Source organism: Apteryx rowi, unplaced genomic scaffold (genome assembly GCF_003343035.1).
Source record: "Apteryx rowi isolate R43461 unplaced genomic scaffold, aptRow1 scaffold_603, whole genome shotgun sequence".
Classification (NCBI taxonomy): Eukaryota; Metazoa; Chordata; class Aves; order Apterygiformes; family Apterygidae; genus Apteryx; species Apteryx rowi.
In genome coordinates, this window is record NW_020450876.1 from 290600 (window position 1) to 318190 (window position 27591).

The following is a 27591-nucleotide window of genomic DNA, read 5'->3' on the forward strand; positions in this document are numbered from 1 at the left end:
ACAAAATGTTAACTGCCAAATCTAAAAACATGTAAACTTTTGTCAGACTATATTAAAAGACAAATGTATGAAAGGCTGAGTTTCAACACAAACCTAATAAAATAACTGTTTTTTCCTTCTAAACATTTTTTCATATCAAATACATCAAGACCTAAAGGACTACAGCAGAGAAATTGTAATAATCATGTGGAAAACTTTATTAATGCAGAAAGCTTTCTGTTAGCCTTTCAATATAAAGCTCAGTGCTAGTTTGGGACAAGCATTAACGTATATCAAATACAGCAAAAATTACATGGTGCAATCTGTTATTAAATATCTTAATTATTAATTATCCTATAAAAGTAGATTTTGAGAGTTAGTTCTAATAAAGGACCTGGAAATCTAAAATCCCCTCAAATGTCTGTCCAAAACCATAATCCAAAACTGTCTAGAGGCTGCTTAGCTACTACCTGATAATACCCAAATTCATCAGCTGCCGTCTTCCTTGACCTTAAAGTTCCCCATGTTCTAGGAGTTCTGCTTCCAGAGATATTCAGAACTGCAAGCCTCAGTAGCTTGGAACTGGGAAATCAAGGGCATCTCCAGGGCTGTAGATGGTAAGCTGACTCTGAGCATGCCTAATAAAGAGGGGATTGGGTCTTAATATGAAAATGAGGCATGTTTTACAGGAGGAAAAGTGGATGTGATTACAGTCTTGTGATTTGAAGATTCAACTCAGCCATTGGGTTGAGAAGCCTGGAAAGAAACCTGGAGTCAGAAAGGGAGAGAGCATTGAAGAACAAGCATGATTCGAGGGAATCCTTTCCACAGGAACAAAACCTTTTTCCATGACCTGTTCTTAGGACTGTTTCTGCTAGTAAGGCTCAACAGATACTCAATCAAATATATTAAATTTTTCAGAAGAAAGAATCTCCCTCTGATTGGCCCAAAAGGTTCCAGAATCATGCTCCCTTCACTGCTTTTTCTTGTGTAAATGGCAGTCCTGGAAACATAAAGGTTGAAGAGCAATTAACTTATCACTTAACAGTCAGGGTATAAACCTGGATATAAGAAATGCAAGTTTGAATCCTATCAAGTTAAGAAAGTCACTGATTCTCTGGATTCCACTTTGASGTCAGGCAAATCCTAATTCTTGCACAACAAAAAGCTCTTTTGGCAGTTAAGAAACTAGAAAACTAGATCCCTGGATAATATATTAAACTGTTTATCAAAACATTAACATTTTATTTTAAAGAGAAGCAGAGGTTATTAACAGTTTCCTGAACTAATATGTAAGTTTTCCTCTTCACATATTTTATTTTTCTTCAAAGTTACTTGTTTGAATAATTTTTTCAGCTGCTTCCTAATTTTCACTTCATAGCCTAGCAAAGGTCTTAACATATTACACAAACAAAATTTGTCACAAATACCAAACTCGGTAATGCTCTAATTCCTCAATATCCATGATCTGTAGGTTGCTAAAGGCAAACAAGATATTCTATTAACAAAATTTACCAACAGTAACTAACCAAGCATCATGATCTACTTTCAGTTATGTTTTTGAATGCTAAAGTATTCATTTTAAAAATACGTTAAGATAAATACATTTCTACAGATAAACACCATTTAAAATAAGAATGGAGAAAAAATTTTTCATAAATTTATCACATATATTCTATGTTTGCAAGAGTATCATATTTGCACCTGATACAGGTGGCACTATGAGGATACCTGGTAAGATGGAAAGCTATTTTAATGTCTGAATAGTAAGTTACAGTAAATCTGTGAATAAATAATAAATATTTTTACATTGCCTGCCTTCTCTGTATAAATCCTGTGATTATAACAATTGATTAAAATACATAGTATCAAAATATTTCCGTTGCCCTGCACAAAGTGTTGATATTTCCATTAAGCCTATTTTTTAAATGCTTATAAAACATTTATGTGAAGTTAAAAATAGTATTTTGTTTTGTATCTTACCTATACTTAAATTATTGGCAACAGACTAATTTCTAGCAAAAAACCTACAACATATAGGGTAAAGTTTCAAAATATTAAAAATTTAGGACTACATGCAATACAGACCAACATTCATACATAACTTTTGTAATCACTTTTATACTAAAAGTTAGTATGAGGCATATAAACCGTAACTTAAATATTAGAGCTGCCTACTCACAGAAGCACAGCTTGTGACCAGGCATGCTATCAGGTATCCATACAAGTTATGGTTCTAGTTGTGTGCTCATCTTTGTCCATGGCCTTGTGCTTCAAAAAACTCTAAGTTTTATTCTTACCTATCCAGTTAATTTATGTTTAAAACTTTTAATTTCTACTGTAATGAATATCATAGCCTTAGAAAATATTTTTTTTTACCTTTAAGTTCTATATATTTTAATTTTCTACTTAATTTTTTTTCTTAAGTTTTCTTTAGTGATCCTGAAAAAGCAGCTTAATGCTCTACATTTAAGTCTCCCTATATGTGAGATGCAGATAACTGTATCTCATATTTTAAACTCCAGATGACAAGTTAGAAATAAAAATTGAATTCAATTACCATTATTCTTATATAAACCTAACCTTAGAATTTTGAACTTGCAACAGTCAGTTGAGTCACAATCTCTTTTTTTTTTTTTTGGTCCCAAAATAGGAAAGGAAATACCATCTTGATTCTGCAAAATATCACCAAAAAAGAAAATCCCTATGATTCTAGTGAAGAATTTGAAAAGAACAATTGACCTAGGAAATTTTATTGAAATATAGAAACAATTTTATATGCAAAAAAAATTCAGTTCCAGCAATTTGCAGTTTCATCTTCACCTCACAGCTATAGTTTCCAGATACTTTTGAGATGGTCTGCTGTGATTCTTGGAGAAATACTAAGTAATTTTTTCAGTATTTTTCTGTGTCTTTCCAGGCTCAGACACTACATAAATGAAATTAAAGGCAGCTGACAAAACAGAATTGACATAAAAGTACAGTAAGACTGACAGTTAAGAGTTTCAATTACAGCGAGTATCTGTCCTTAGATAGACACCTTAATGTGCAGGTTGGGTTCATTTTGTCCTCATCAGTATTATTACATACATATAATGTAATGGCTAGTTAAATGAATGATTTAGACCTCTGACCTAAGGAATACTGTCAACACCTGCCTACAAGGATCATCCTATTCATAATATTCAAGATTTATTACTTATAACTGAAAAGAATCCACACATTCAGAAAAATATAATCAGATTTGCATAATATGTAGTAGCTTATGAATGTTTTATGATAATTCATTTTATACTAACTGCCCACCAAGGAGAGTCAAGCTGAATGTCATGTTACAATAGCTGGAGTTCTTCATAGGACTGGCATACCTATCTGAAAGGTCACCTCCCTCCATGACCATGACATCTATTTGAAACACTTATGATATCAGCTACTGGAGGAAACTTCAGATTATGAGACAAACTTTTTCTGAAGAAAGTCACTAGGGCTAGGGAGTTTTATCCCACAAAACATATGAACAACTGTGGACCACTTTCCTGTGCCTCCATATATCCAGCAGTACTGAATAGATATGTTCTTAGCTGACTTAAGTTTTTTCTGAATTTTTACATACAAGGACATAAAATATTCCCACACTAGCGAAGATGTTTGACAAGTTATTAAAAGAGAATTCCTTATCCTATTTACTGGGAGGAAAAATTATTTCCATTTTTAGATAATTGGGAAACACTAAACAATATARTGATGATGCCACATAAGCATTTTGCTGGAGTTAAGAATATCTGCTCATATGACTGTAAAAGTCCTGTTAATGAGAACTACAAGCTTCATCTGAAGTAGAAAATGAACAGTTACTCAAATGTTTATTAAACATACCCTTAATTTTGCAAGCCAATAAAGGTTGTAGTAAATTTTTGCATTCTGAGATATTCAAAGAGCTCATGAGTGGGCTACCCAGCTTTCTTGCACTGCCACTGTGGCGAAACACAAGATTTAAAAAAAACATGTCTTCAACATCTTAGAAGCTGAAAATAACCATAAAGACCAATAAAATAAGCAATAAAGAAACTGAAAGGGGAAACAGATGACAGTTATGCCACAGTCCCATACTAGGTTTAATCCTAATCATGTGAAATCCTCATGTTTGAAATAAATCCTCATCCTCATTTCTCACCCCTTTAAGAAAAAACAGTGATTTATTATCAAAGCAAAGAATATTAGTAAGTGCACTACAGCATAGCATACGGTGTTCAGTATTTATTTTTGCTCTTGATATGATTTTTATACTTTAGATAATTCTCAATCTGAAGTTTCCCAGTTGAGATGTACTTTGAGTATGTTCAGTCTTCTTACATTACTGTGCAATAGCATTTCTGAGAATGGATATAGTTCCTGTAATCGGCAAGCTGCTTCAGGTACATATCAGAGGGCCATCTGTGCATCTCTACAAAATTGCGCTCATCCACTAAAGAAAGCAATAAATGAATTAAACATAGTACACAAACATACAGGCACAAGTACACAAGCTGGAAAAAATATTTTAAAATAGGTTTAAAAATATTAAGGATATAAAAATAATAAAAAAGTAAAGTTAAGACAAGTGCGGTCCATTTTGCCTAGTTCTTATACACAATGTGAAAACTTATGATATTCCTTTGCTATTAAGCTTTGCTATAAGCTACTTTTTAAAATGAATACAACACACATTAAAGAGAGCAAAGAGATCATCCTAGAGGTGCATGTTCTCTATCCACAACAGATAACTAGGAAATCAACAGTGAGAGCTTTTCTACGTTGCAACACTACCAAGGAATGCAGTTCAATCTCTGTGTCAAAGGTTTGTCTCAAGATCATTACAAAAAGCAAGGTGAAGAGGGTAATTAAGAATTTAGTATGATTTTTGACTTTTGATTCCATGTTTTTGTCTCTGATAAAATAAGAATATAACAGAATTTTAAGTCATATTGTTTAGGTGAATTCGATTTGACTCTATAAAAATATGCTTTTTCATCCCTATATCCCAGCCTTTTCTGAATCASTCTGCAGCATCAATGGCCCAGTCTTTTTAGAGATTCAGACCAACTGGAACAGAGACTAAAGGGCAGGAGAGAGACCTGTAGCTTGAGAAATGCTGAAGACGGGCCACTCCCATTAATAACTGGCAACAGGCAGGCTATTTCATTTGTTTTATGCGAATTGCAGAGTTGCACTTGAAGATTTTAACTTTAAGAAACTAACTGTAGAAATCACCTACCTCATGTATCATTGTTCTTCTTGAAGCTTAAGATAACGGAAATGAAGAATAAACATTCTTTTTAATGAAAAAAGTAAGATCACCTACCAATAGTTGCTGTGTGGTTGTGGAGAGGAACCTCATGAAGTTCAACAAAGGCAAGTGCAGAGTTCTGCACCTAGGGAGGAATAACCCCATGCACCAGTACAGGTTGGGGGTCGACCTGCTGGAAAGCAGCTCTGCTGAGAAGGACCTGGGAGTGCTGGTGGACATGAAGTTAACCATGAGGCAGCAAYGTGCCCTTGTGGCYAAGAAGGCCAATGGTCTCCTGGGGTGCATCAGGAAGAGTGTTGCCAGCAGGTCGAGGGAGGTGATCCTCCCCCTCTACTCAGCCTTGGTGAGGCCACATCTGGAGTGCTGTGTCCACTTCTGGGCTCCCCAGTACAAGAGAGACATGGCGCTACTGGAGCAAGTCCAGCAAAGGGCTACAAAGATGATTAGGGGACTGGAGCATCTCTCTTATGAGGAAAGGCTGAGAGAGCTGGGCCTGTTTAGCTTGGAGAAGAGAAGGCTGAGAGGAGATCTTATCAATGTGTACAAGTATCTGAAGGGAGGGTGTCGAGAGGATGGGACCAGACTCTTTTCAGTGGTGCCCAGCGACAGGACACGAGGCAACGGGCACAAACTGAAACACAGACAGTTCCATCTGAACATGAGGAAAAACTTCTTCACTGTGAGGGTGACAGAGCACTGGAACAGGTTGCCCAGAGAGGTTGTGGAGTCTCCTTCTCTGAAGATATTCAAAACCTGTCTGGATGTGATCCTGTGCAATGTGCTCTAGGTGACGCTGCTTGAGCAGGGGGGTTGGACTAGATGATCTCCAGAGGTCCCTTCCAACCTCAACCATTCTGTGATTCTGTGATTCTCTGAGAAGTATACTCTGCATCTGAATTCTAATTGTGAGAATATCTGCATCCTGACAAAGCAGAAGAGAATTTTTTTCCCTGACGTACACATATTTACGTATGCACTTTTATTGCTTCCCCCCATCTTGCCAGTGCAAGGTCTATGATACAGAGCATGTCTACCTCTCAGCGAAGAATCATCTGGAAGAGAATCAGAGAAAAGAAAAGGGCAGACTAACAAGCATGTGGATAGCACATCTCAAAGAATACCAATTACTGGGAAGGTACCCTTTTTCTTTGAGTGAATCCACAAATGCTTTCTACCAGTGGCTGATTCCAAACAGTTACTCTGGTAACAGGCGCCTGGTGGAGATTTAAAAAACTTTGTCAAACAACCAACAACTGTAGTACCACTCTGCACCAGCCCTGGGTGCTTCAGAAATGTTGAAAGCCTGGAGGAAACTCCCAGTGATCACACAGCAAATATTCAGTATGGAAATATTGTACAACTCATCCCTTAGGTCACCTGGGCTCTGTTAGAACACATTCTGAACATTTACAAAACTATGAAAGTGATGTTTCTGATACAGGTTCATATGCAACCTGATATCCATCTGGATAACTGCAGTATGGAGAGAAAAGAGCTCTTAGAACTTTTCACAGTAGAAACAAACAGCTTAAGAAACAAACTTCTTAAAAGGTCTGAAACTGCAATAAGAAAATAAGAGCTCCTTCTGCTGCTGATACTGTGAAGCAGTTCCAGCCCTAAAAATAAAAGGCTTTAGGAAGACTACCTAAAGATTAATCTCCTGCCTGACAGAGATCTGGCACCACCAAGATACAAATTTAAGGTGAGCATGAAGAGATGCACTGTCCTTGAAGAACACAGAATACATTAGAGGTTACCTATGAAAGCCTGAATCTCACATACTGTTCTGATGGAAGTGATGCCACCTTTCCAGACAAGAGGAGACAGGAGCATGAATGAAAGTTTTAAAGAGAGAGAATCCCATGAAAAAAACAGCACAAAATTGATATCCTACTGGGGAATTGCAAAATGAGTAAGTAGCTGTGCCTAGATCAAGACCTGCAGCAATCTATAAGCCTTTGAGTCTCTGGTCCCATATCCCCCAACTGGAAGACAGAGACAGCTGCCACCTGAACCTTTACCAAACTGAAAGATCTGATTCCTTCAGCTTCAAGACAGAACCTCAGGATGGTTGAGACCAAAGTCTTGAAGGAAGTAAGTTACCAAAGAGTATTTTCAAACATAGTCCACCATCTGAGCCAACAAGGAAGTGAAGCAAACCAAGTCCTACATGAACTGAACCCACTTGTAGCTGACATCCATCAGCACAAGTTTTCTGATCTCTCATTTGTAATCCAGATTTGCAGTCCAGCTCTCATTTATAAAAGGGCATTTCAGAATCTGGGCAGATGGACCACTGAAAGGCAGATAACATTGGAATTGCCCTATGTCCCAAACAAAGCAAAGAAGACCTAGCTCTCCTTTTTTTGTTCATAACAAACAATCGCAAAGTCATCTGTCATCCCATGCATATGTGAGCCTTGCAAATAAGGAAAGAGGACCTTTAACATATTTTGGACTGAATCAGCCCACTGATAAGAAAATTCCATTCTGAAGACACTGGTCCTGTACCAATAGTCTGAATACTATCTCCAGACAGAAGTGACACATCCATTGAGATCACCTTCATCAGAGTGCTGAACAGACATTCCCTCACAGACAGCGGGCAAAACATTCTAGAATTACACATCAGGAAACAAATATACTCTCTTTTGGAAAATAAACATCAATTCCCTGGAACAACTTGGATTTATTTACTTGAATGGACATCAGTCAGTTACTTGATTTCCTAAGATCTGCTGGAGAATACCACAAGAAACCTACCTTCTTCCTAAAAAAATACCTTAAGCAGAAGCTAATGGAAGTAACTCATTATCTTGAGTCAAAGGTATAAATCAAACAAAAGTTATATAGTTAAAGGTATGGAAGATTTGAAATATGATAGGCAAACTGCCCTAGCCAATTCAGTAATGGGTGGGAACCTAGTCATCAGCATAGGAACCAAAAGACAAGTGGATGCAGCACTAGCTATGTTATTCTTCTATGTGTCATATGCTAGTCCCACAGTAGGCTGGTGCACCATCTGGCTCAGAATGACTTTGGATTGGATTAGACTGTATATCCTAAAAAATTCTTACTCATTTCCTCATGCAGAAGTAGCATTATTTGGTATTTCATTTCTAATCTAAGCAGAACTGAAAAACATTTATTTTTAAAAAAATAACTGATAAACTACCTGAAAGATCTTGAAATTCAGGCTTTTGACTGAAGATGAGGTAGTTAGTGGCAATAAAATGAAGAAGCCAAGTTGAAAGGCAATCAGAATTGTGAAACTGCAAGAAGAAAGGAAATACAAACAACATTTGAATACTATCAGGTCTAAAAGTAGGAGAGAAAAAAAATTAACACAGCTTACATGCCAAAATACATTATTTTGGATTACAACTGTCAACACAGTAGTTTATTAAATAAAGTTTTCACAGTAGGAGATAAAGAAGAAAAAGTCACTGAAGGAAATATGTAAACAGATGCAGACTCATGAGTGAATTCTAAAACTCCCCTCCCCCAGCTGTGTGCCCTAACCCCTGTGCTACAGATTCTTGCTTTTCCCTACGTCTCCTTTCGGTCCCATGAATCTTGGATATACTTTGCTTCTGCACAGTAGCAGAAATTCAGGAAAAGAAAGATGAGGAGTGTTCCCTTCCTCCTCTCTGTCTCGGTGAGCTTTGTATTCTCAGAGCTACCGTGGTTTGAACTCTCTTGGGCACAAAAGACACTCTGGGTATCTTATTTTATGAGTACTTTTCATGCATTTTAAAGGAAAGTGGCAGCCAGGATTGTATTTTTGTAAAAAGCTTAATACTGGCAGGAGTCTTTCAGGACCCCCACAGGTCAGACAGTACACTCAGTTTTGGATTTTGGATCCTGATTAGTATTAGGCATGAATTAGGTTCTGCACTACTCAGTCCTCTCTCAACCTTATGGTATTAATGTTGTGTAAAGCTTTTACACACCTGGGGAATTTGAGTCCATGAAATATGGTAACTGAAACACTGTGGTACCCTACATAGCTAGGCAGCAATTGTTTGAAAGCTTTAGTATGCATCCATGTTACGTTTGAGTTATTTAGCTCAAGGTAGATTTCGAAACAGCAGTAAACAAAACTCAATGATATTCACAGTTAAAAATTTGGTTAGAAATTATATGGTGTTGCCAGTGAAGGAAAGATGATGGGAATGTCTACACATTTACTGAAATAAAGGAACATCTTAAAAAACCTGCATTGTATTACAAATGACATTCTAATCATTATAGGCATTTACAAAGAGAAAAACCCAGTAAGTATTTAAACTTGTGTTCTATCTCCTGTGAAGACTCAGAAACAGGGAGATACCAGCTATTTTGCTTACTTTACCAATCAAAAAATTTCAGAATTGGGTTCAAATTTAAGAATAAAAAAAATCTGTTACTATAAATTAACACTTGGTTTATTAAGTAAGGCATTTCCCAACATACAATAATTTTGAATTGTTTTATTCCCTTTTTATGGGCATGGCATGTTGGTTTTTCTCTTTCATTCTCTTTCTTTAAGATACTATCCTTTTTAAGACTTGCAAACATTATTCCAGTTTTTATTCTCTTCTCTTTTTCCAAATCTGTCTTTATTTTCTCTCTGTCTTTTTTCAGCCTCTAATCTTTTTGTAACTGCTTTTTTATATATTTCACTCTATTTTCTATTCAATCCAGACCTTCTCTGCCACCTTACATAACACAGTTTTCTTCTTGACTAAAAGAGGAAGTAGTGCACCTTCAGTTGCCCGCAACACATCTTCTCTGACAAAAGTTATGATTAAGCTGAATTACTCTAGTGTCTCTTTGATGAACAAAATCAGACAGAATATGCTATGACTGCATATCCTACAATAAAGTTTTTACTTCTTAAAGAAATGAAAGGCTGCAAAAGTCTCATCAGGTTAAAATATGGATTTTAACCACCCTTGTGACACCTGAAATCTTTAATCAACAGATAATATACCAATGTTTGTCCTTGAAATTTGAATTAAGATCTTAAAAATCTTATGTTCTAAAAACAAAAAACCCTCTATTATTTAGAATCAACATATATAGTCCTATGTAATGTAAAAAAATATGTACYTTAGCTTTTCTGAGCAAGCTAACAATACTGAGTCTTGTAGATGCCAATTCTCTACTAGGCATACTCTGAAGCTGCGTGATAATATAAAGCTCACAAATATGTTGGAGTCTCGTTACTTGGTACATCTCAGCACAAATCAAGAGAGACATAGCTTGGAGAATACTAGCTGAAAAACAAAAACCATAAATTATATTTATTTTACTTTTTTGACAAGATGATGAAAGCCACTTTTCATAGAAACTTCTAACAATGTATAAAAAAAATCAAACTGCTGTTGATCGCCTCCTTTTATTTTTCATTATTATTAGTGTTTGCTACATCACTTTAACAGATAAACTATTTAATTTACAGGAAAAGAGTAGTTAGTGACTTTTTAGAAGGCAAGTGTAATACATTGTAGTCTATTGACTACATAGTCATATATATCTTAAGGATGCTAAGTCAAATGCTGCTGGTCTATTTAAAGGGAGTGATAATTAATAAAAGGATTTAGCTTTCTAACTTTTTTTTCAAAAAAGAAACCTCTATAAAATATGTAAAAGAAAATAGAATAATAAAACCTAAGAGGAATAGAGTAACAATATTTTTTAAAAAACGTGATATATTGTTTGCGTATTTAAACTAATGAAAAGGAAATGTTAGAAAGATTTAAAAAAGGAAACATGAAAAACCTAAGAGCAAGGTAAAACTATTTAAAAAAAAAGAAAACAAAAGCAAAAATATGTATCATTCCACCATTCATTCTATAAAAGGAAAATTATCTGAATCAAAATAAGATTTCAGATTTAGTACTTAGATACTTTTCTCACTAAAAACAACAATGGTTAAGAAACTAAGAATATTTTAGCTCAAATATTCTTGCCAAATACTTTAGTTTATATAATTTTTCTGGTTTTATATATAAATAAGATATCCATTTATATAAATAAAGTATTTTTGCAATTTAAGCTTATTTATATTATACTTAACAAAATATATGCCAAGCAAAATGACAATTTTGAAATAAAACCTAGAATTAAGATTAGAAAGAGATATTCTTTCTCTTGTGGAAAGAGAATTCCAGAATACAGAATGGACCAGAAATGAAATTACACATCTTTTAGAGTCTTACTATGTAAGCAGAAGATAACTACAGTATTTTATTAGTGATATTTGTACTGGCTGCTTATTGATTTTACTTGAATAATAGAAATTTTTTATTTGTAAAATACAAAAAGTTCTCTTTCCTGAGGCAGATTATACAGGAAAATATTGGCATGCTTCAAAGAATTAAATGCTTTCAACATATATTTTCAGATTATACCAGATCTTTAATCGAAAATATTTCCACAAATGTGCACTGGGAGAAGTTCTGTATTATCACATTTTACACAAAAGATGAATACTTATCAGGGGACAAGAAAAGAAGGGAAACTAAAAGATGCTGCTACTTTGGTCTCTATCCCTTCATTCTCCATACCCCAATGTGGGAAAAATGTGCAACAGATACACGTGTATTTTTAAATTTGCTTACCTGGACAACAGGAGTCGGTATAGAGATACTCTAGAAAGGAGATGAAAGTGTCTTTGGAAACCCCATACACTGGAACCAGAATATTATTTGCTTCTAGATAGTTACCATTAAACATAGCTGCCATTACCTCACAGCGAGCTACCAGAACTGCTCTGTGGGCTGGTACAGTTGCACCTGCAAGATTTGCGACAAAAGTTTAAGGTAAGCTTATATACATGGTAAGATTTTAATATTAAGGTTCATTTAAGTCTTACACATCACTGAGCATGATTAAAAATAATTTTATAAAGTGTTTGAAATAAAAATATCAAATAGATAATTAATAAGGCATTCACTTTATACTAGTCAATGTTTACATACATACAGTAGCCACCAGCAAACAAAAACAGCACATTAACAGATTAGACCTTAAAAAGAAATACCAAATTTATTACTACATCCTGCTCCCAACAGCAAGTGTTCCAAATAGGGTAAACTTCTATCAGACAGAAACAGGCCTTCAACTAGCATAACATCTGACAGTATTGGAATTACAGCAGTTTACACTAACTCAACCTCTGGTCCAGTATAAATACACAATTTTGTAAATGCTTATGCATATGAATTATTCATGTTCATTAGTGATCCCAATGGTAATGAACGTGAGCAGTGTTCTAGAAATCAGATGTCCCTGTAACCACAGAAAATAGAGAAAGGCAAATTTTCACAGATGAAATTCCACTAAATCATTAAGTCAGTAGTATTTATCTGAATTACCTTACGTATTTTAACCAAAAGGAATTTCTTGATGTTCTCTTACAAATAATACACTATTCCAGAAATTATTCCATTTTGTAATATTTACAAGGAAATCATTTATTTTACTACAGCACTTCGAAGACCTATTAACAGTCCAGTGTAGTAGATATCTTACAGTCCTTTCACAAAAACATTTACAATCTAAGATGCCAGTCCTGACTCTCTGAGCTCACATGGACTTCTGCAGAGTTCAGATGAACTCAATAACCCAATCCTATATACAAGAAACTGCCAAACCAACATCAGACAGAACAGCAACTAAAGACAGAATGAGAACTTACGGCCAAACATAAAAAATTATAAAAATTATAATAAATAGATCAACTGACATATAAGATACTATATATACCTAGATATAAATTCCAGTCTTAATTTCCTCCTCAACCACATCCCTGCCACCCAGCTAATTCCTTGAAGGCATCTGTCACTTTTTCATTTTTGTTCCATTTCTATTCATTTTTGCTTCTACTTTCAATTTGTCTATGTTGCATACAAAATTTATATATTTCTATATAGAGAAAACACATGTAAATAGTTTTATGTATATTTATATATATGTAATATGAACACTGCAGTACAGATTTTATATAAAATAGGTATGCATTTTTGTATCTGCATGCAATTGTATATTCACCTACTAATTAGGAGGTTCAACCCCATTATGAGTCTTTACACAAACTTAATGGGCTCCCATTTTTAATGGTACATGAATACTTTTGTAGGTTAGAAAATCAAAGGAACTCCCAGTATTTGAGGAATTAGGCACAGACTTTAAAATATATTTGCCAGATCAAGACTAAAGTCTTTAATTTGTCTTAGTTATTATTCAATTATTACAATTATTATTGTGATAGATGAAGTWGGAAAAAAAGCTTAGGAGAATTATCAAGCATTAAAAAAAAATCAGTCAACATTGTGAGGGGATAAGCATAATTTTTTTTTAAATAAATGTCAACTCATAAAACAGTAATTTTTTTCTATAAAATATATAGYGGTGCTACAATTTCATCAACTTCCCACAAAGCCTCTCTCAAGAATGGGACACTGAGCTGAATTGTTTATGTCATCAAACTCAGCCTTAGTATACTTTGTTCTCTTTTTCAAAGGTCTTTTTGTTTTTCCTGCATATTAAACAGAACATCTAGAAAGAATCTGCTTGTCCCCATGTGCTTATTTTTGAGGGATTAATGCTTCATATTTGGCTCTGAGATTTAAAGCTGAAAATAATTAAACAATTGTCTAATCCTAAAAGACCATTTCTGCATGGAGGCTGGGTGTGTACAAATCAAGAAAAACATTAGCATTTAAAAACCATCTCATTCTTATTCTCACAAAGCATGCAGTGCTGTTTTTCTATCTCTCTTTTTATTTTTAAGGGTGAATGCATTTAATTTCCAGCAAATTCATCCACGATACTCTAGTATATTGGTACATTCTTTACAGACAAAAACAGAACAACAAATAGTTTCATTTGTGTGGTTCCTTCCTGTACTTTTTCCAAGGAGTACTTAGCAGTCTTTGTAAGCAGATTTATGAAACTCCACCAACAACCTCTCTAAGTTAACAAGGTAGAATTATCCTAAAGACACTAGTATTATACTAACTGTGCAGCAGGCTAGATCCTCCAGGCTATTTCAATGGAATGAAGAAAGTGAATCTTGGCTGTATCTCTCCAATTTAGAATTTCCTCAACAAAAGCAAAAGGATTTCAAGTAAAAAGCAAATAAGTAAGGGAAGTTAGCCTCTGCTCCCCAAAAATCACTTTAATATACATTTTGCTCCTAGCTATGAAGAGGAATATATACTTAGTATTGTCTCTCAACAGATTTTTTAAAAACATTTTAAATGTTTGTTTTCACATGTATAGTATTAAGCAGTAGGCATTCACAAGGATGAAGGCTGCTTTCATAAGGAGTCATCTGTCATAAGGCAATTGTGGAGTGCTGTACTGTAGAGAACTGTAATAGAAATGTTAAGATTGATATGCAAATGTTTAGGCATGGAAACATCAGAAGCAAGGCAATAAAAACTGGTATGTGTTGATGGCCCCAAACTAGCAGGTCATCAAAATCCCAGCACATCTAAGTGCATTTCTAAGGATGCCCAGGTTAAGAGAAAAAGGACAATGAATAAATCCTAAAGACACAGACTTGGGAAATGAATCACTGTCAGCTTCTTAAAGGGTACGGAAAGGCACATCCAAAGCCAGAACCAATTAAAGTATACGGGAAATGTGTTCAGAAGAAAATTGCCAGCATTCCTTGTCTTGTCACTGCAAGGAAACTAGACCACACCACCTGAACACATGCGTCTTAGAGCCTGAAAAGTGGACAGACCACCTGCACACATCTGGATGCTTGTGCATATGTAGACATGAGAATGTGAGTGAGTAAAAAAATAAATAAAAAGACCATCCATCCTCTATTATGTCATCTCTCATTTAGCTTTGCTACACTGTTGCTATAATGTTGCAACAGCATTTTCTGCACTAGATGCATCGCTTTACTAATCAGAAGTATGCATGAATTACAGAGACACAAAGTCTACCCTAAAGGCAGATGTCATTTGTAGAGGCTCAGGCCTGATAAACTGTGTTGCAAGTGGACACAGCTCTAAAGTATCAGTACAGACCAGTATTATCTCTAAGCAAATAACTGGTTTTCACAATGATAAATAAATATACACATTTTCTTAATGCTGACTTTAATGCAGATGCAACAGAAAATACAATCAGCTCCATTTTCCACTTTCTTACAGAGACGATAAATGTTGGATACACAGATGCATCCATAGCAACAAAAACAGATGTACTGTACCTTGTATTTTGAAGATGACATCAGCTAGCAYAGGTGTATTAAAGAAAAGCCTGAGAGAAGTATTACACAATTGTTTTATCTGGTGAGATCTGCAGTCCTTTAAATTGTTGAGCTGCAAAATAAATTATTAATAAAATACTGTCATGTAGAGTTGCTCACAGGATAAATGACTACTAGATATTATTTATATGGGGAAACTAAACAACAGCCTTTCACTTTGCACTTTACGTTCTTTTGCTAATGCTACTCAACCACATCTCTCATGCATATAATTCTGAAATGATTTTTAACATTTCTTTTCCTGTTTTTCATGGTGTAAGAGATCCAAAGCATGTCTGCTACACCCACACATTCTGAGCCTTGTCATGATATTCTTTGACCTATTACAAATTCTTCCATCTGCTATCTCTGGGCAGGTTTACGCAGCATTACAAATTTGTTCAAGTCCAAGCATCATTCATATATACACTGTTTGGACACATACTTGTAATAACACAAGCTTTGAGGCACTGCAGGAAGAGCACTTATGTCCATGTTTGTGTTGTGCAGATCTAAGCACACACCTTTCTGCAGTGTGCCAGAGCTGCCCATACCGTGGCCACACATTCCCTCCATAGCAATGCTGCATACTGATTCAAGGCAGCCAAGAAGTCATGTTTCTTACTAGACAAGCCCTGAGATTGCTTGCCACAAAGGCAGATGGAATTCACAGGCCTAACTATTGACTTCTAACAATGTGGGCATGCTAGAATCGGGATCCTCAAAACCTAATATTTTCAGTTACTTTTTTTCCAATTTTTTCTTAATTTAGAATGGAATTTAAAACTACCATTCTGCACCTAAATATAACAATATCAAAATCATGTTGCTAGATTATGGTAAGTGAAACCCAGATGAGGTTGAATTAAATCTTAAATTAAACACTAAAAATATTTTTTATGTAATGAACTTTACCAAGAAAAATCACAATTCATTTCTAGTTCTCATGCCTTTGAAGAAAAACCTTTAAATGTGAAATAAATGTATGCTGAAGACATGATGAAAACCCAAAGGAAAAAAACCCTCAGACTTACTATCTTAAGTTTTCAGGCCTTTTTAAATCCGATCTTTTGAACTTTTAGTTTTGGGCACTTAGGACTAGGAAGCCTACAATTGAAAGATCAGAAGCTTAAAACAGCTAAGTAACTTTTCTTCTTTATGTTATGTCAAGACAGGCCCAGACTATTTCCCATTTAAACTGACAGAAAGACTTTGTACAATCTCAGCAGTAGCAGGGATTGTAATTCTATCTCTAAATAGCTGTTTAAACTAATTCTACTATGTAACTATTAACATAATGTGACATAAATTACATTTTATTGTGAAGTCATTTTCTGAATTGAATATGTTAGCCAATAGATTGATTCCCATATCACAACATTTATAAGAGAAACCATCTCTTCCAAGCTACTGCAGAAGCAAGGCTTTTGGGCATATATCCAGGACAGTAAAGCTTTCCTGGGCAGCCTCTATTACATGAGAATTAGGAAAACATAATCATATTGTCAGACAATGTGCAAAGCAGGAAATATAAGTAATCCATTTAAGGGACCTACTTATGTGCTTTTTACTGGTTATATTAATTCTGCACATTAGATCACCATCTATGTCTTTCTATTTTGTAAATGCATATGTGCATCCCATTAAAAAATAAAAGACTATGTAAACCAAAATAAGGTTAAAACAAAGACCAACAAGGAAACAATGTCTACAAAAGAATTTTCTAAGAACTTAACTAATACTGAAAGTTACCACAGAAGAGTTAGATGTACCTTTCCTGGAATTCTCAGGATACATTTAACTTTCTCAAGCACATGTTCAATTTTTTCAGGATCCTTTAGCTTTTTTTTTATATCTTCTTCTAACCGTTCCCACTGGAAAGTACCTGACACAAAAGCAAATAGAGTTGATTTATAAATAGAATAGACACAAGACTTAGCAGGCAGAAGAAAGATGACATCAGTGCCAAACAGTTCTTACAGAAATTATATTTTTAGCACTTTGCCAGCTGGATCTTTATGGTCAGAAAGTTAAAGATACAATTCTGCCATGAACAAACTTTTGCAGTAAATTGGTGATGACTTTTACAAAGATTCTACCAAGTACTTGACAGTATGTCTGAATTTAGACCTTCAGTGCTGTCAGGAGGATTCAGACATGATAATTTAATTGAGGAAGAAGAGAGAAGAAATGTATCTAGCTGTCATGGACTACTTTAGAAAAATGAACACTTAAAATTAGTCAAAGCCATTAAGAAGAAGACCAAGAGTATTTAAAGGAAAACTACTGTTTGAGAGCATAATATCAGGTAATAAATAACATTATTATAATTTACAATATTTAATATTATAAATAATTCCATTTTAGTAGACTATCTGTGATCAGCTGTTCAACAAAACACTGGATATAAAACACTGGAGATAAAACCTGGAAAGAAGGATGTTTCTACCAGAATCTATTAGTTTAGTCTCCATTAAATAAGCTCTGCTGAATCTGTTCAAGGCAGCCAAAAGGTGCTGCACTGCTCTTGCACTGGAAGTTACTGTTTCATGACTGCTGTCAAACATGTAAATGTGCTAGCATCTCAGCTATCATTCACAGATCATCATGCTAACTTAAACTGCCATTGGATCCTCCTTTACAAAGCAGCTTTCTCTCATTTTGACTCTACATGAAAGTTAAACCTGCATTTCATGTCCCAATTATTTACCAAATGCACAAAGGTAATACTGCAGACATTTTTAAAAGTTTCTTGCAGGGCTGCATAGACTGAGAAGAAAAAAAGTCATTGTTCAAATCATGGACGATATGAGAAAAAAAAGAAGCCAATAAAACAATTTTATTGTCCTGAAATATTCTCTGGTGAAATTTAAGAATAGTATGGTAAAGTATCCATAAATATAATCATATAACAATATAAAACTTGGAAATCATTTTTAGAGAGAGAGAGAAAAAAAAAAAAGAATCCACAGCTTTTCTCCTATGTAATTGTTAGGAAACATATCAACTGTTCAATCATGCTCTCCTAAAGGCATATTAATATGAGAGAAAAATTGCCCTATTACAGAATGGAACATTAAGGCAATCCTCATCTCCCTTGCTTTCAGAATCATTTTCTGTGATTCCTCCTTGCTCAATCACTACATATTGCAGTTAGACATTTAGTAAAAATACTGAATGTCTCACTGTTTATCAGAGTTCTTTAGAACATGTGTTACTGCTTACATAACTTGGTAGGTGTCTGAACCAGAAAATTTTACAGCACAACTGAATACCAGTAACTAAAAAGAGCACAATATTTCCAATGGAATTTCTTTCTTGTTTTCAGAGTCATAATYATGGTGATCTCTTAGTTCTCTCAGTGTTTTTTTTCCACARAACAAGAAGTGTTGTCCAGCTTTAAAACACATTTCTTCTGATAGCCTGAGAAGGCTTCTAGTTGACTTGAATAGGAGTAGAATCTAGCCCAAACAGTCATGAATTTCTTGACAGCACATAAAATATACATTATTACCAAATTTTTTTAACTGCAACTCAGATGACAGTAGTCAAGGAAACGGATTACAAAACACCATAGTTTAAGCTTATACTCTTTGCTGCAATAAGTCTCAGAMACACAACGGGTTTTTTTTTTTTTTAAGCATCTTTCAGTTCTCATCCATAGGGCCAAAAAAGTCTGTAATAAGAGGGATTCAGAGACAGAATAAAGTTCTGGACAAAGGATAAATTAGCATAGCTCTCAAGGCACTCTACGGTACAAAAGACTGAAACAGCGTTCAGAAACTGATACAGCATAGGGCATCTTAAGCTCTATCAGCTCTTACATAAACAGAATGGATGGTCGGTCTTTATAACCTCATAAACAGAATGGGATGGCAGGAAAAGGCTCAAAGCAATGACACTCTCATGATCTGATCTGTTCTCAATCTATGCCTCAAATGTACCTAATAGTGCAATGACTTAGGGCAATTCCCATCAGATGGCAAACTGACTCAGACCAGAGTTTAATCTATGCCATATACAAAGTTTCTCATCTGTTTGGTTGACAGTTGACATGAACAGAAGTGAAATTAATACACAGCAGGTAGCAAACTCCATTTGTAAACTACAGTAGATGAAGAAACTGCACTTATCTTTCATCCAATAAAAGTTCAATTTTAATCCCCTAGTTATGTAATAAATTTATATATGTTTATAGATATGTTTTTATATATATAAACATGTTTATATTTATATCCATTTACACCAGACAAATCACTGCATCTGTTCTCCATGGTCAACACTGGTTTTGAAAGTACAAACCGGGCGATTTTCAAGGTACAAACTGTAACTGAAAGAAGAAAGAGTCTCCCCTGTGACTTGACAAGCCTATGTCCACCTCAGTTACCCTTAAACAAGGTTAAGGCAGAAATCCTTTTCATATGTCAGCCAGGTATCATTCTACAGGAATTAACTAAGCTTCCTTAGATATGCATCTCTAACAGTATAATTATTCAGTTTTTATTATAACTAAAATCAGACTGCACCATTAAGAAGTCTGCTAATTCTTTCCACAAACATAAAATATATTTTCTCATGGACTGACAGCTTGCAAAATATCTTAGAAAATATCATAAAGTATCAGGTACTTCTATGAAAAAACTCCTCTTTCACCTGAGGATTACTAAGCAACATTTTAAAAGGCAGAAAAATATTAGTGCTGTTTTAATGGACAGTTAGAATTAATTCTAGTTAGGTGAGGTCACTGCCCATATTTAATTGGTAGCAAGACATATGCAGTATATCTTAGTTCTCTGCACTCAAGCCAGTTAATGCTATCCTCTTTTCAGTAGTGCAGCATCAGGAAGAGAAAATACTTAACAGTTTTACTTAAACATTACTTAAACATTTACTTAAACATTCTCTTCAGTGTATTTAGAACATGCAACCATTTTAAATATTTTAGAGTCGGGTCTGAAACTGTCTGTCTCAAATGCTGTATTTTGTTGGTAAAGTTTTTAACTGTTTTTGATGTAGCTTATGGATTTGGTTAAATAAAATATTTCATTTAATTTCTGTTCATTGCATTTGGTATGACAGCTAATAAGCAAAAAGCATGTATTTTAACGAAATTTAGGTGAAGGACAGCTTTCAGTTAGGCATTGTTTCTAATAATCACAAGGGATAAATAGATGTAGCAATACAGCACAAAAAAAAATTTACCCTAACAGAAGTATATTTCTCAAGATAATAGACATACACCTTAGCAATACATTTGCTGTAAAAGAAGTAATTAGCTGGAACCATTCTCACAGGATACCTGAATAAATGAAGTGCAGAATGTCTGACAAACAAGAACAGAAGACAGAGTCTTTAACTATGACTCTTACTGGTGAGTTGCATGATGAGCCACTGCTAGGAACTGGAAACACCTCATTGTTCACTGCAAAGAGACTCTGTGCAGTCCATATGATAGCAGAATCATGAATATCAGCTGGACTCTTCACATTGAAAAGTAACATGAAGACATGGCTTACAGAGCACAAAATGATCTTGTGAGCTTCTACTACTTTCTTTAAGTCTTCTGAGTAAAATATCACATCCACACACTGGCAGCAGAACAGCAAGTTGTGTAAATCAGAGTCATAATGTGAGGCTTCACCTCTTAAGATTGGCATTTTTTCTATAAAAGATAATGAGTTGGTCTGTAAATTTTAAGTAAGTATTAATTATAGTAGAATTTTTCCCAGAGATCTGATCAAATGAAGATCAATTTTTGAAAAAATATTTTATAAGAAAATGTCTTATATATTGTTTGAATACGTTTAGTAAAATATTCTAACAATGGAACTAGTTAGTAGAACTAAACTATTTAGTAAAAAATGTCCACCATTTTACAAAACCTCTTTAGGCACTTATGTTTAAAAGAAATGATTACCAAGCCTAAAGGATCTGAGTGAATTTCTAGCAAGAGTGAGAAAAAGCAACGGCATATTTAGAACTAAATACTTGTCAATAATTCTTTCACTGAACGTGCATATCAGATGCTCAGAAATCAAATCAGGAAAGCATACACCTCCCCCATGTTTTATTTACAGCAAATTAAAACTGTTACTTCATAATATTACATTATAATAAAGCATCATATAATGATTTTTCATAATTAATCTGTAAAGCTCTTATATAAAGCTTTTATTAAATCATACATTTGCATTATTTCATCAAATGGACCAGAAAACCGCTATGATTTTTGTATAAATATATTAGAGATCCATTGTGATGCTACATACTGCTACAAAAGTCTCCCAAAAGAAATTAAAGCATCACTAAAGGATTATGCAACTACAGCAAGATAACCAGAGCAGCTGATGATAGATAATACTGAGCACAATAATAATGACAAAACATCACTTGCATAAAAAACACCATATATATAACAAACAATATAGTAGACATCAGATATTAGTGAGCACCTGGTTGTTCCAGCTGAGGTGGTTTAACTCGATGGCACTTCTGGGTCTTTTTTCTTTTTTTCAGATTTTCAGATGACTTCTGATTCAAACTTTGTATCATAAAATATTCCAGCTAAAACATGAAGTGCATTTTTAAAAACTACTAGTTATTTAAGAATAAACTTGCATCAAACTAAGAACAATGAGTGGATATTATATGCAAAACTGAAGCTACTGCCATTATGAACAGTAATCTAGGTCATCAGAGTCCTAGTACTTTTTTATCACTAGAAGGTACTAAATGCAGTTGGAATTAGCATAATTTAAAAAACTACTAATTCCAAATGATGATGGTTAATTCTCTTGTACTTAATCTTGGCAGAAATAACAGGTACGTGACCAGAAAGAAAGTCACTTTACCAACCTTAGTAGATGCTAGCTATAGAATTACAGAGAAGAATAAGACTTGATGAATAATGATCAGGTGCAAGTGATGGAAATAACAAAACAGCACATAAGGTCTTCAATTTGCAAATAACCAACACTACCACACAATGCTAAACTATCTTCTAAAAAAGCAACATTAAAATGTGATGTGTTTGGGCAAGTTATGTTACACTGGAAGCAGAAGACAAGCATAATCGCTATAATAAGAATGTACCTGAGGTGAAATGATCTGTTTTACAAGAACAAAGAGAACAAAAAGGGTAGTTCAGTTCTAGTTAACATATGTGATAAACACTTTTATCACATCAGGTATTACTATAGTATATAGAGGACTTTCTAAAAACTAAAAAAATCTTCTGGTTGGACAAGAGGTTGAGTGGATTCCTTACTCTTAAGTGGAAGCAAACGGATCGAATTAAGATTGTCCAAGTGTTTGTGCCAACTATTTCAAGTTACTGTCAAATTCCGTGGAATACACACTATACTTATACACCAGGGAAAATAACAGTAAAGATCATGTGAAATTACTATGCCAAAAAAACTACATTTGTTTCTTCAAACCCAAATGCTACCAGGAAAGTAAAGGTAAGGTTCAACATGATGCTGAACTTATAACATCTCACAGTATTGAAAATTAAGTAGTAGTATAAAGATCAGAAGTAATTTTATTCAGAAGGTATTTAAGAGACTAAAGTCAGAAATTGCACAGCAGACTTCCCTGTTTTCAGGAGTGTGGGGGTGGGGGAAGGAGCTAATCACAGATGATGCATTTTAACAAGCTTTGCAGTTCCTGCCTAGTTCAACTTTACTGCAAGTGACTACACGTTCTGCTCAGGGTTCTAAACTGCTTAATGAGTGCGACTCCAGCAACCACAGGAACATGTTAAAAAAATCACGTGCTTTAACGTTCTCACTTTACAAGTAGAACAACTGTAAGAGATCGAGCAACTAAAATCTAAAAATATAAGAAAATTATAGAATAATTCAGACTGGAAATGACCTCCAAAGGTCACCTAGTCAAACTACCTGCTGAAAGCAGGGGTTATCTTCAAAGTTTGATGAGGTTGCTGAGGGCCTTTTGCAGTTGAATTTTGACCATCTTACCTGAGCAAAAAGAAATGCCAGGAGTAGGGAAAAAATTCTTCCTGTGTACTACCGCTTTCCTAAAATTTCTTAAAAGGTAGTTAAAACTAGAGCAGCGTTAGTATTATTAATTCTGCTAACACCAGAGGGAATTCACTCTCAGTGGGAAGCATGATGGAATGCCTCTACTTATTCTCTTAAGTGATCACATTAGTTATGTACTTTCCATTTGCACTACAGTGTTATAAATTAAAGTCAAGATTTTAACTAATTATCAGAAAGATTTGCTCTATACTGTAGTTATAACACTACAATTTCTCACTTACCACTCCTCCAAAATATTTTTGTATATAGAAGTCATTAAGAGTATGCAATTCAAGATATGTAGCTCCTAGTTCTTTAGCAAGCTGAATTCCTTCAGAAGTAGTAACACAGCTCCTTCTGTCTGAAGTGCACAGTGGGCAGGTACATGGCACTTCTGAGAAAATAAATGACTTGCATAAATTTTTTTTATTAAATAATTCAAAATACTTTCTAAATAATTGTAAAGATGTATTATTTAGAAAATAACAAAAAAAGAAAAGAGAAACATAATAGTTTTATAGCAAGAAATCTATCAGTATGGCAAAATAACTTCTTTGTAGTCAGTTCAAAATAATAACTACTACACAAAATCAGTTTGTATTACATCAGCAATTGCTAAAATTAAATTTTGTTAAAGTAGAAAAGTCAAGCAGGACTTCTAGAATTCAGGTTTGGTGTGGGTTCTAAGTATCCTTATTTTCATATGTCTCATATTAGTCTTTAATTTTTAGACCTGTAGGTGCTATTATTCATTAATGACATCCTTAAGATTATTTTATTATTACCTGTCAATGGAGGAAGCATACAAAATAATGGAAGCGATAAATTGCCACTACAGTCCTGGCCACGTATATACTACAGAATGAGATTTGGTTACCCATTTTATACATAAATTTTTATCCTAGAACATATATTTTTGAAGATTATTCCCAGTTAACTGAAAAAAATCTAAATGTGAGCCACATTGACACAATTTTGCTTGATGTTGGTAAGAATTTGACAGCTATGAACATGCTTTGAAATATGGCATGCATGTTTAACATTACATTCCTGTATTCTGATCTATGTATAACATGTATAAACATAGCTATTTTTTTTGGCAGCACCATTCGCTACTATGAAGGAATAACATCCTAATAGTTTGTATGAGCAAACTGCTGTGCTCACACATACCTCTTCAAAGAAAAGGGCTTTGTGTGTGCCTAGCAGTCTACTCAAATAGATCACAAAGCAAAACTATGATCAGAGAATACTGACTTCTCTCACAGTGAGATTATTGAGAAGGAAGACAAAAAAAACAAAAAATGGAAAAGAAAAATGCCAGTAGTAGAGTCAGTCAGATTGGTGGTATAATATGCTCAAAAGAAAATGAAAACGTGCAAGAAAGAAAAGGAGCTGGGGAAAAGAAAGCATTAATTAAGCAAATCTTGACTTCATTATGTCAATTCCATGAGAATGGCATATTTATTATCCTTGCATAAGTCAGAGCAGTTACATTTTATCATTATCAGTGAATTACAAAAGAAAAAAAAATTAATTCAGAGATTTCTTTAACAGTTCTTTCTGGGTCACTGGCCAAAGAAATATATAAGTAAACCCTGTTAAAATGGAACATTATGTCCAGAGAGGATAAATTTCATATACCTTAAAATTTATTTGCATGTTACAAAATAAATATCTATACCTACACTCATAAATCCTGTCCCTTATTCATATCAGGAGGGATGCTTGGAAACACCTGTTTTAGCCAAGCGTTAAAAGTAAAAGACAACTCACATGTACAAGTCTGACATTCATCATTTTGTTTTAGAAGCAAAACTAAAAAAAAAAAAAAAAAAAAATCGGACCCCATGACTAAATAGACTTGCTTGAAAATCAACAAAAGCACAATATAAAACGCTTCAAAATACAGAATAAAGTTTGTGTGTTTGTTCTATCAGTATTTGGTATTTTTTTTTAAGTTTATTTCCTTGATGTAAACAGACCAAAGGTACTAATATCTATCCAAACCACAAACATGTTTTCATTGGAATTATGCCAGTCAATTGTGGGCCACTTTGAAGCCCACTCAGTCTTTCAGTTCTAAGAATCACTATCTATAGTTGTGTGACTATGATGTTCATATTTATTTAAAAAAAAATTAAAAAGCCAAAAAGCAAAAAAATCCTTTGTGCTAAGTATATAATCAGTCTAAAGTAATTTTCATTGTTCTCACACCAGACCTACTAACTAGCCTGGACAAAACATTGTGTTAACACACAGCTATACCATAGCTACTCTACTATGACAGTTTAACTGTGTTAATATGGCAGCACACTGTGCTTTGTGGTTATGTTAGCATAACATCCATCCATAGGGTAGGTGATTTCATTCTTCTGACCACATTCTAGAGAATTTACCCTCCTCTCCAGTAGCTCTGAGCTAATGGACCTCATTTTAATCTCATTCACTAGAGATATCTTATACTAGAGATAACAACTAGAGACAACTCAAAACTATAGAGTTCATCTCATACACTCAAACTTGTGTCTGTAAATTTAAAGCACTAGAATTAATCCTAGTGTATGACTCAACAAGAGGAGTCATTGCAGAGGTCAAAGCAGAAGGCCTTTCATCGCCAGTGTTAATTAAGCATATTGTTCTCATCAATATACCAATCTCCAGAACCATAATACATTAACACATTATTGTTGTTCTAACAGACTGTGGAAGAGGCATACTAATATTTATTTCTGTTAGCATCCTGGAAAAATAATCAGCTTCTACTGAAATTCACTACATAACTAACTTCCAAATGATATTTTTACTGTTTACTACATGAGGTTGAATACATACCATTTTTTCTTGCACCAATAGCAGAAATTATTACAGGAACTGAACAGTGGTTTAATGCTTTTTTTATCATTGGGACATAACTGTCTTTTAACTCTTGAAATGAAGTCTTGTCATTGACAGAGTATTTAATCACAATAACATCAGCTCCTCCAATGAGACTGCGAGAAGTATACCAGTCACTGTCAAATATATCCTAAACAGAAAAAATACTGATCAAGAATCCTCTTGTTTATAAATGAAAACACCAACTATTCGATATTCTTTAACACAAAAACTCACAGAAGCATCTTCAACGGACAGTTCAATCTCTTATTTGAAGAGAGGCAACACAGAAAAGAGCAGAATTTGTGCTTTATAATTTTCTTGTTTGGAAAACAAGTTACACAGTACAATAAATAAATAAATTGCTTCTTAAAAATTCAGAGGTTGAGGAGAAGAAATAGTATTTATCTAGGAATATACTTTGTGTGGGAAAAAACTTTACTGTTTCAATCACTTAACTTTCAAATGTTTTTATTAAGAAAACAAAAGCAACTTCAGGAGCAGAGGTTTGCAGCAATTCATATAAAACCACTATTTATTGTAATATTTTAGGAAGAGAGTTACACAGAACTCTGCTATGTACTTAGGAATCTTTAAATGAAAATTCTATCAGTCAGGTGTAATTTTTATCTGCTTCACAAAAGTTTCCATGTAATAACAACTGTTAATGTCTTCAGCATTAGGACTTTAATCACTTAACTAAGCTTTCTTTTTTTGGCTTCCTACTCACTTGGCACTGATCTGCTCTGTAACTAAGATTTATACTCCAAAATTATTTTGTATTCAATTAATATACAGCTGTGTTCCATCTACATGTAACATATAGTTATTACTTGTATATTTGTAATTTGCATGAGAACTGTAATTTCACAATTTCTGTTTTATCTGAAGGTAGATCATAAATACCAAGAAAGCCATGGTTCTGCAAATAAACTCAATTGCAAACTCTGACAGAAATCTAGAACTGATCCAGGGAACTGAAAATGAACTCAAATCCATCTCAAAACAGACCTATAGAGCATGAGGGGAAACTAAAAGAACCTGGGATGTTGAGAAGACACTGGAAACAAGCAATGACATAAACAAAACATGGAAAATAGAGAAATAAATGGGCATAGAAGAAGTGACAAAAGGACAGAACT

General features: G+C 34.2%; 1 protein-coding gene across 10 annotated transcripts in view; it reads right to left on the minus strand.

Moving 5' to 3' along the window:
* Window positions 1-27591, minus strand: part of RHOBTB3 (Rho related BTB domain containing 3) — a 67038-nt gene continuing 39447 nt past the window's right edge. For 4 of the 10 annotated variants that reach the window (XM_026083483.1, XM_026083487.1, XM_026083486.1 and 1 more), the window contains 11 exons: window positions 26408-26600; window positions 23815-23966; window positions 21980-22091; window positions 20827-21189; window positions 17300-17412; window positions 15489-15600; window positions 11875-12048; window positions 10361-10527; window positions 8442-8538; window positions 4333-4444; window positions 1-735 (listed from right to left, as the gene is read on the minus strand). In XM_026083483.1, the coding sequence (XP_025939268.1) occupies window positions 687-735; window positions 4333-4444; window positions 8442-8538; window positions 10361-10527; window positions 11875-12048; window positions 15489-15600; window positions 17300-17412; window positions 20827-21189; window positions 21980-22091; window positions 23815-23966; window positions 26408-26600 (1644 nt within the window). In that variant the 3' untranslated portion in view covers window positions 1-686. Of the gene's footprint in view, window positions 4445-8441; window positions 8539-10360; window positions 10528-11874; window positions 12049-15488; window positions 15601-17299; window positions 17413-20826; window positions 21190-21979; window positions 22092-23814; window positions 23967-26407; window positions 26601-27591 lie in introns of those variants that run through there. The other 6 variants (XM_026083482.1, XM_026083481.1, XM_026083479.1 and 3 more) reach the window with 5 other exon arrangements.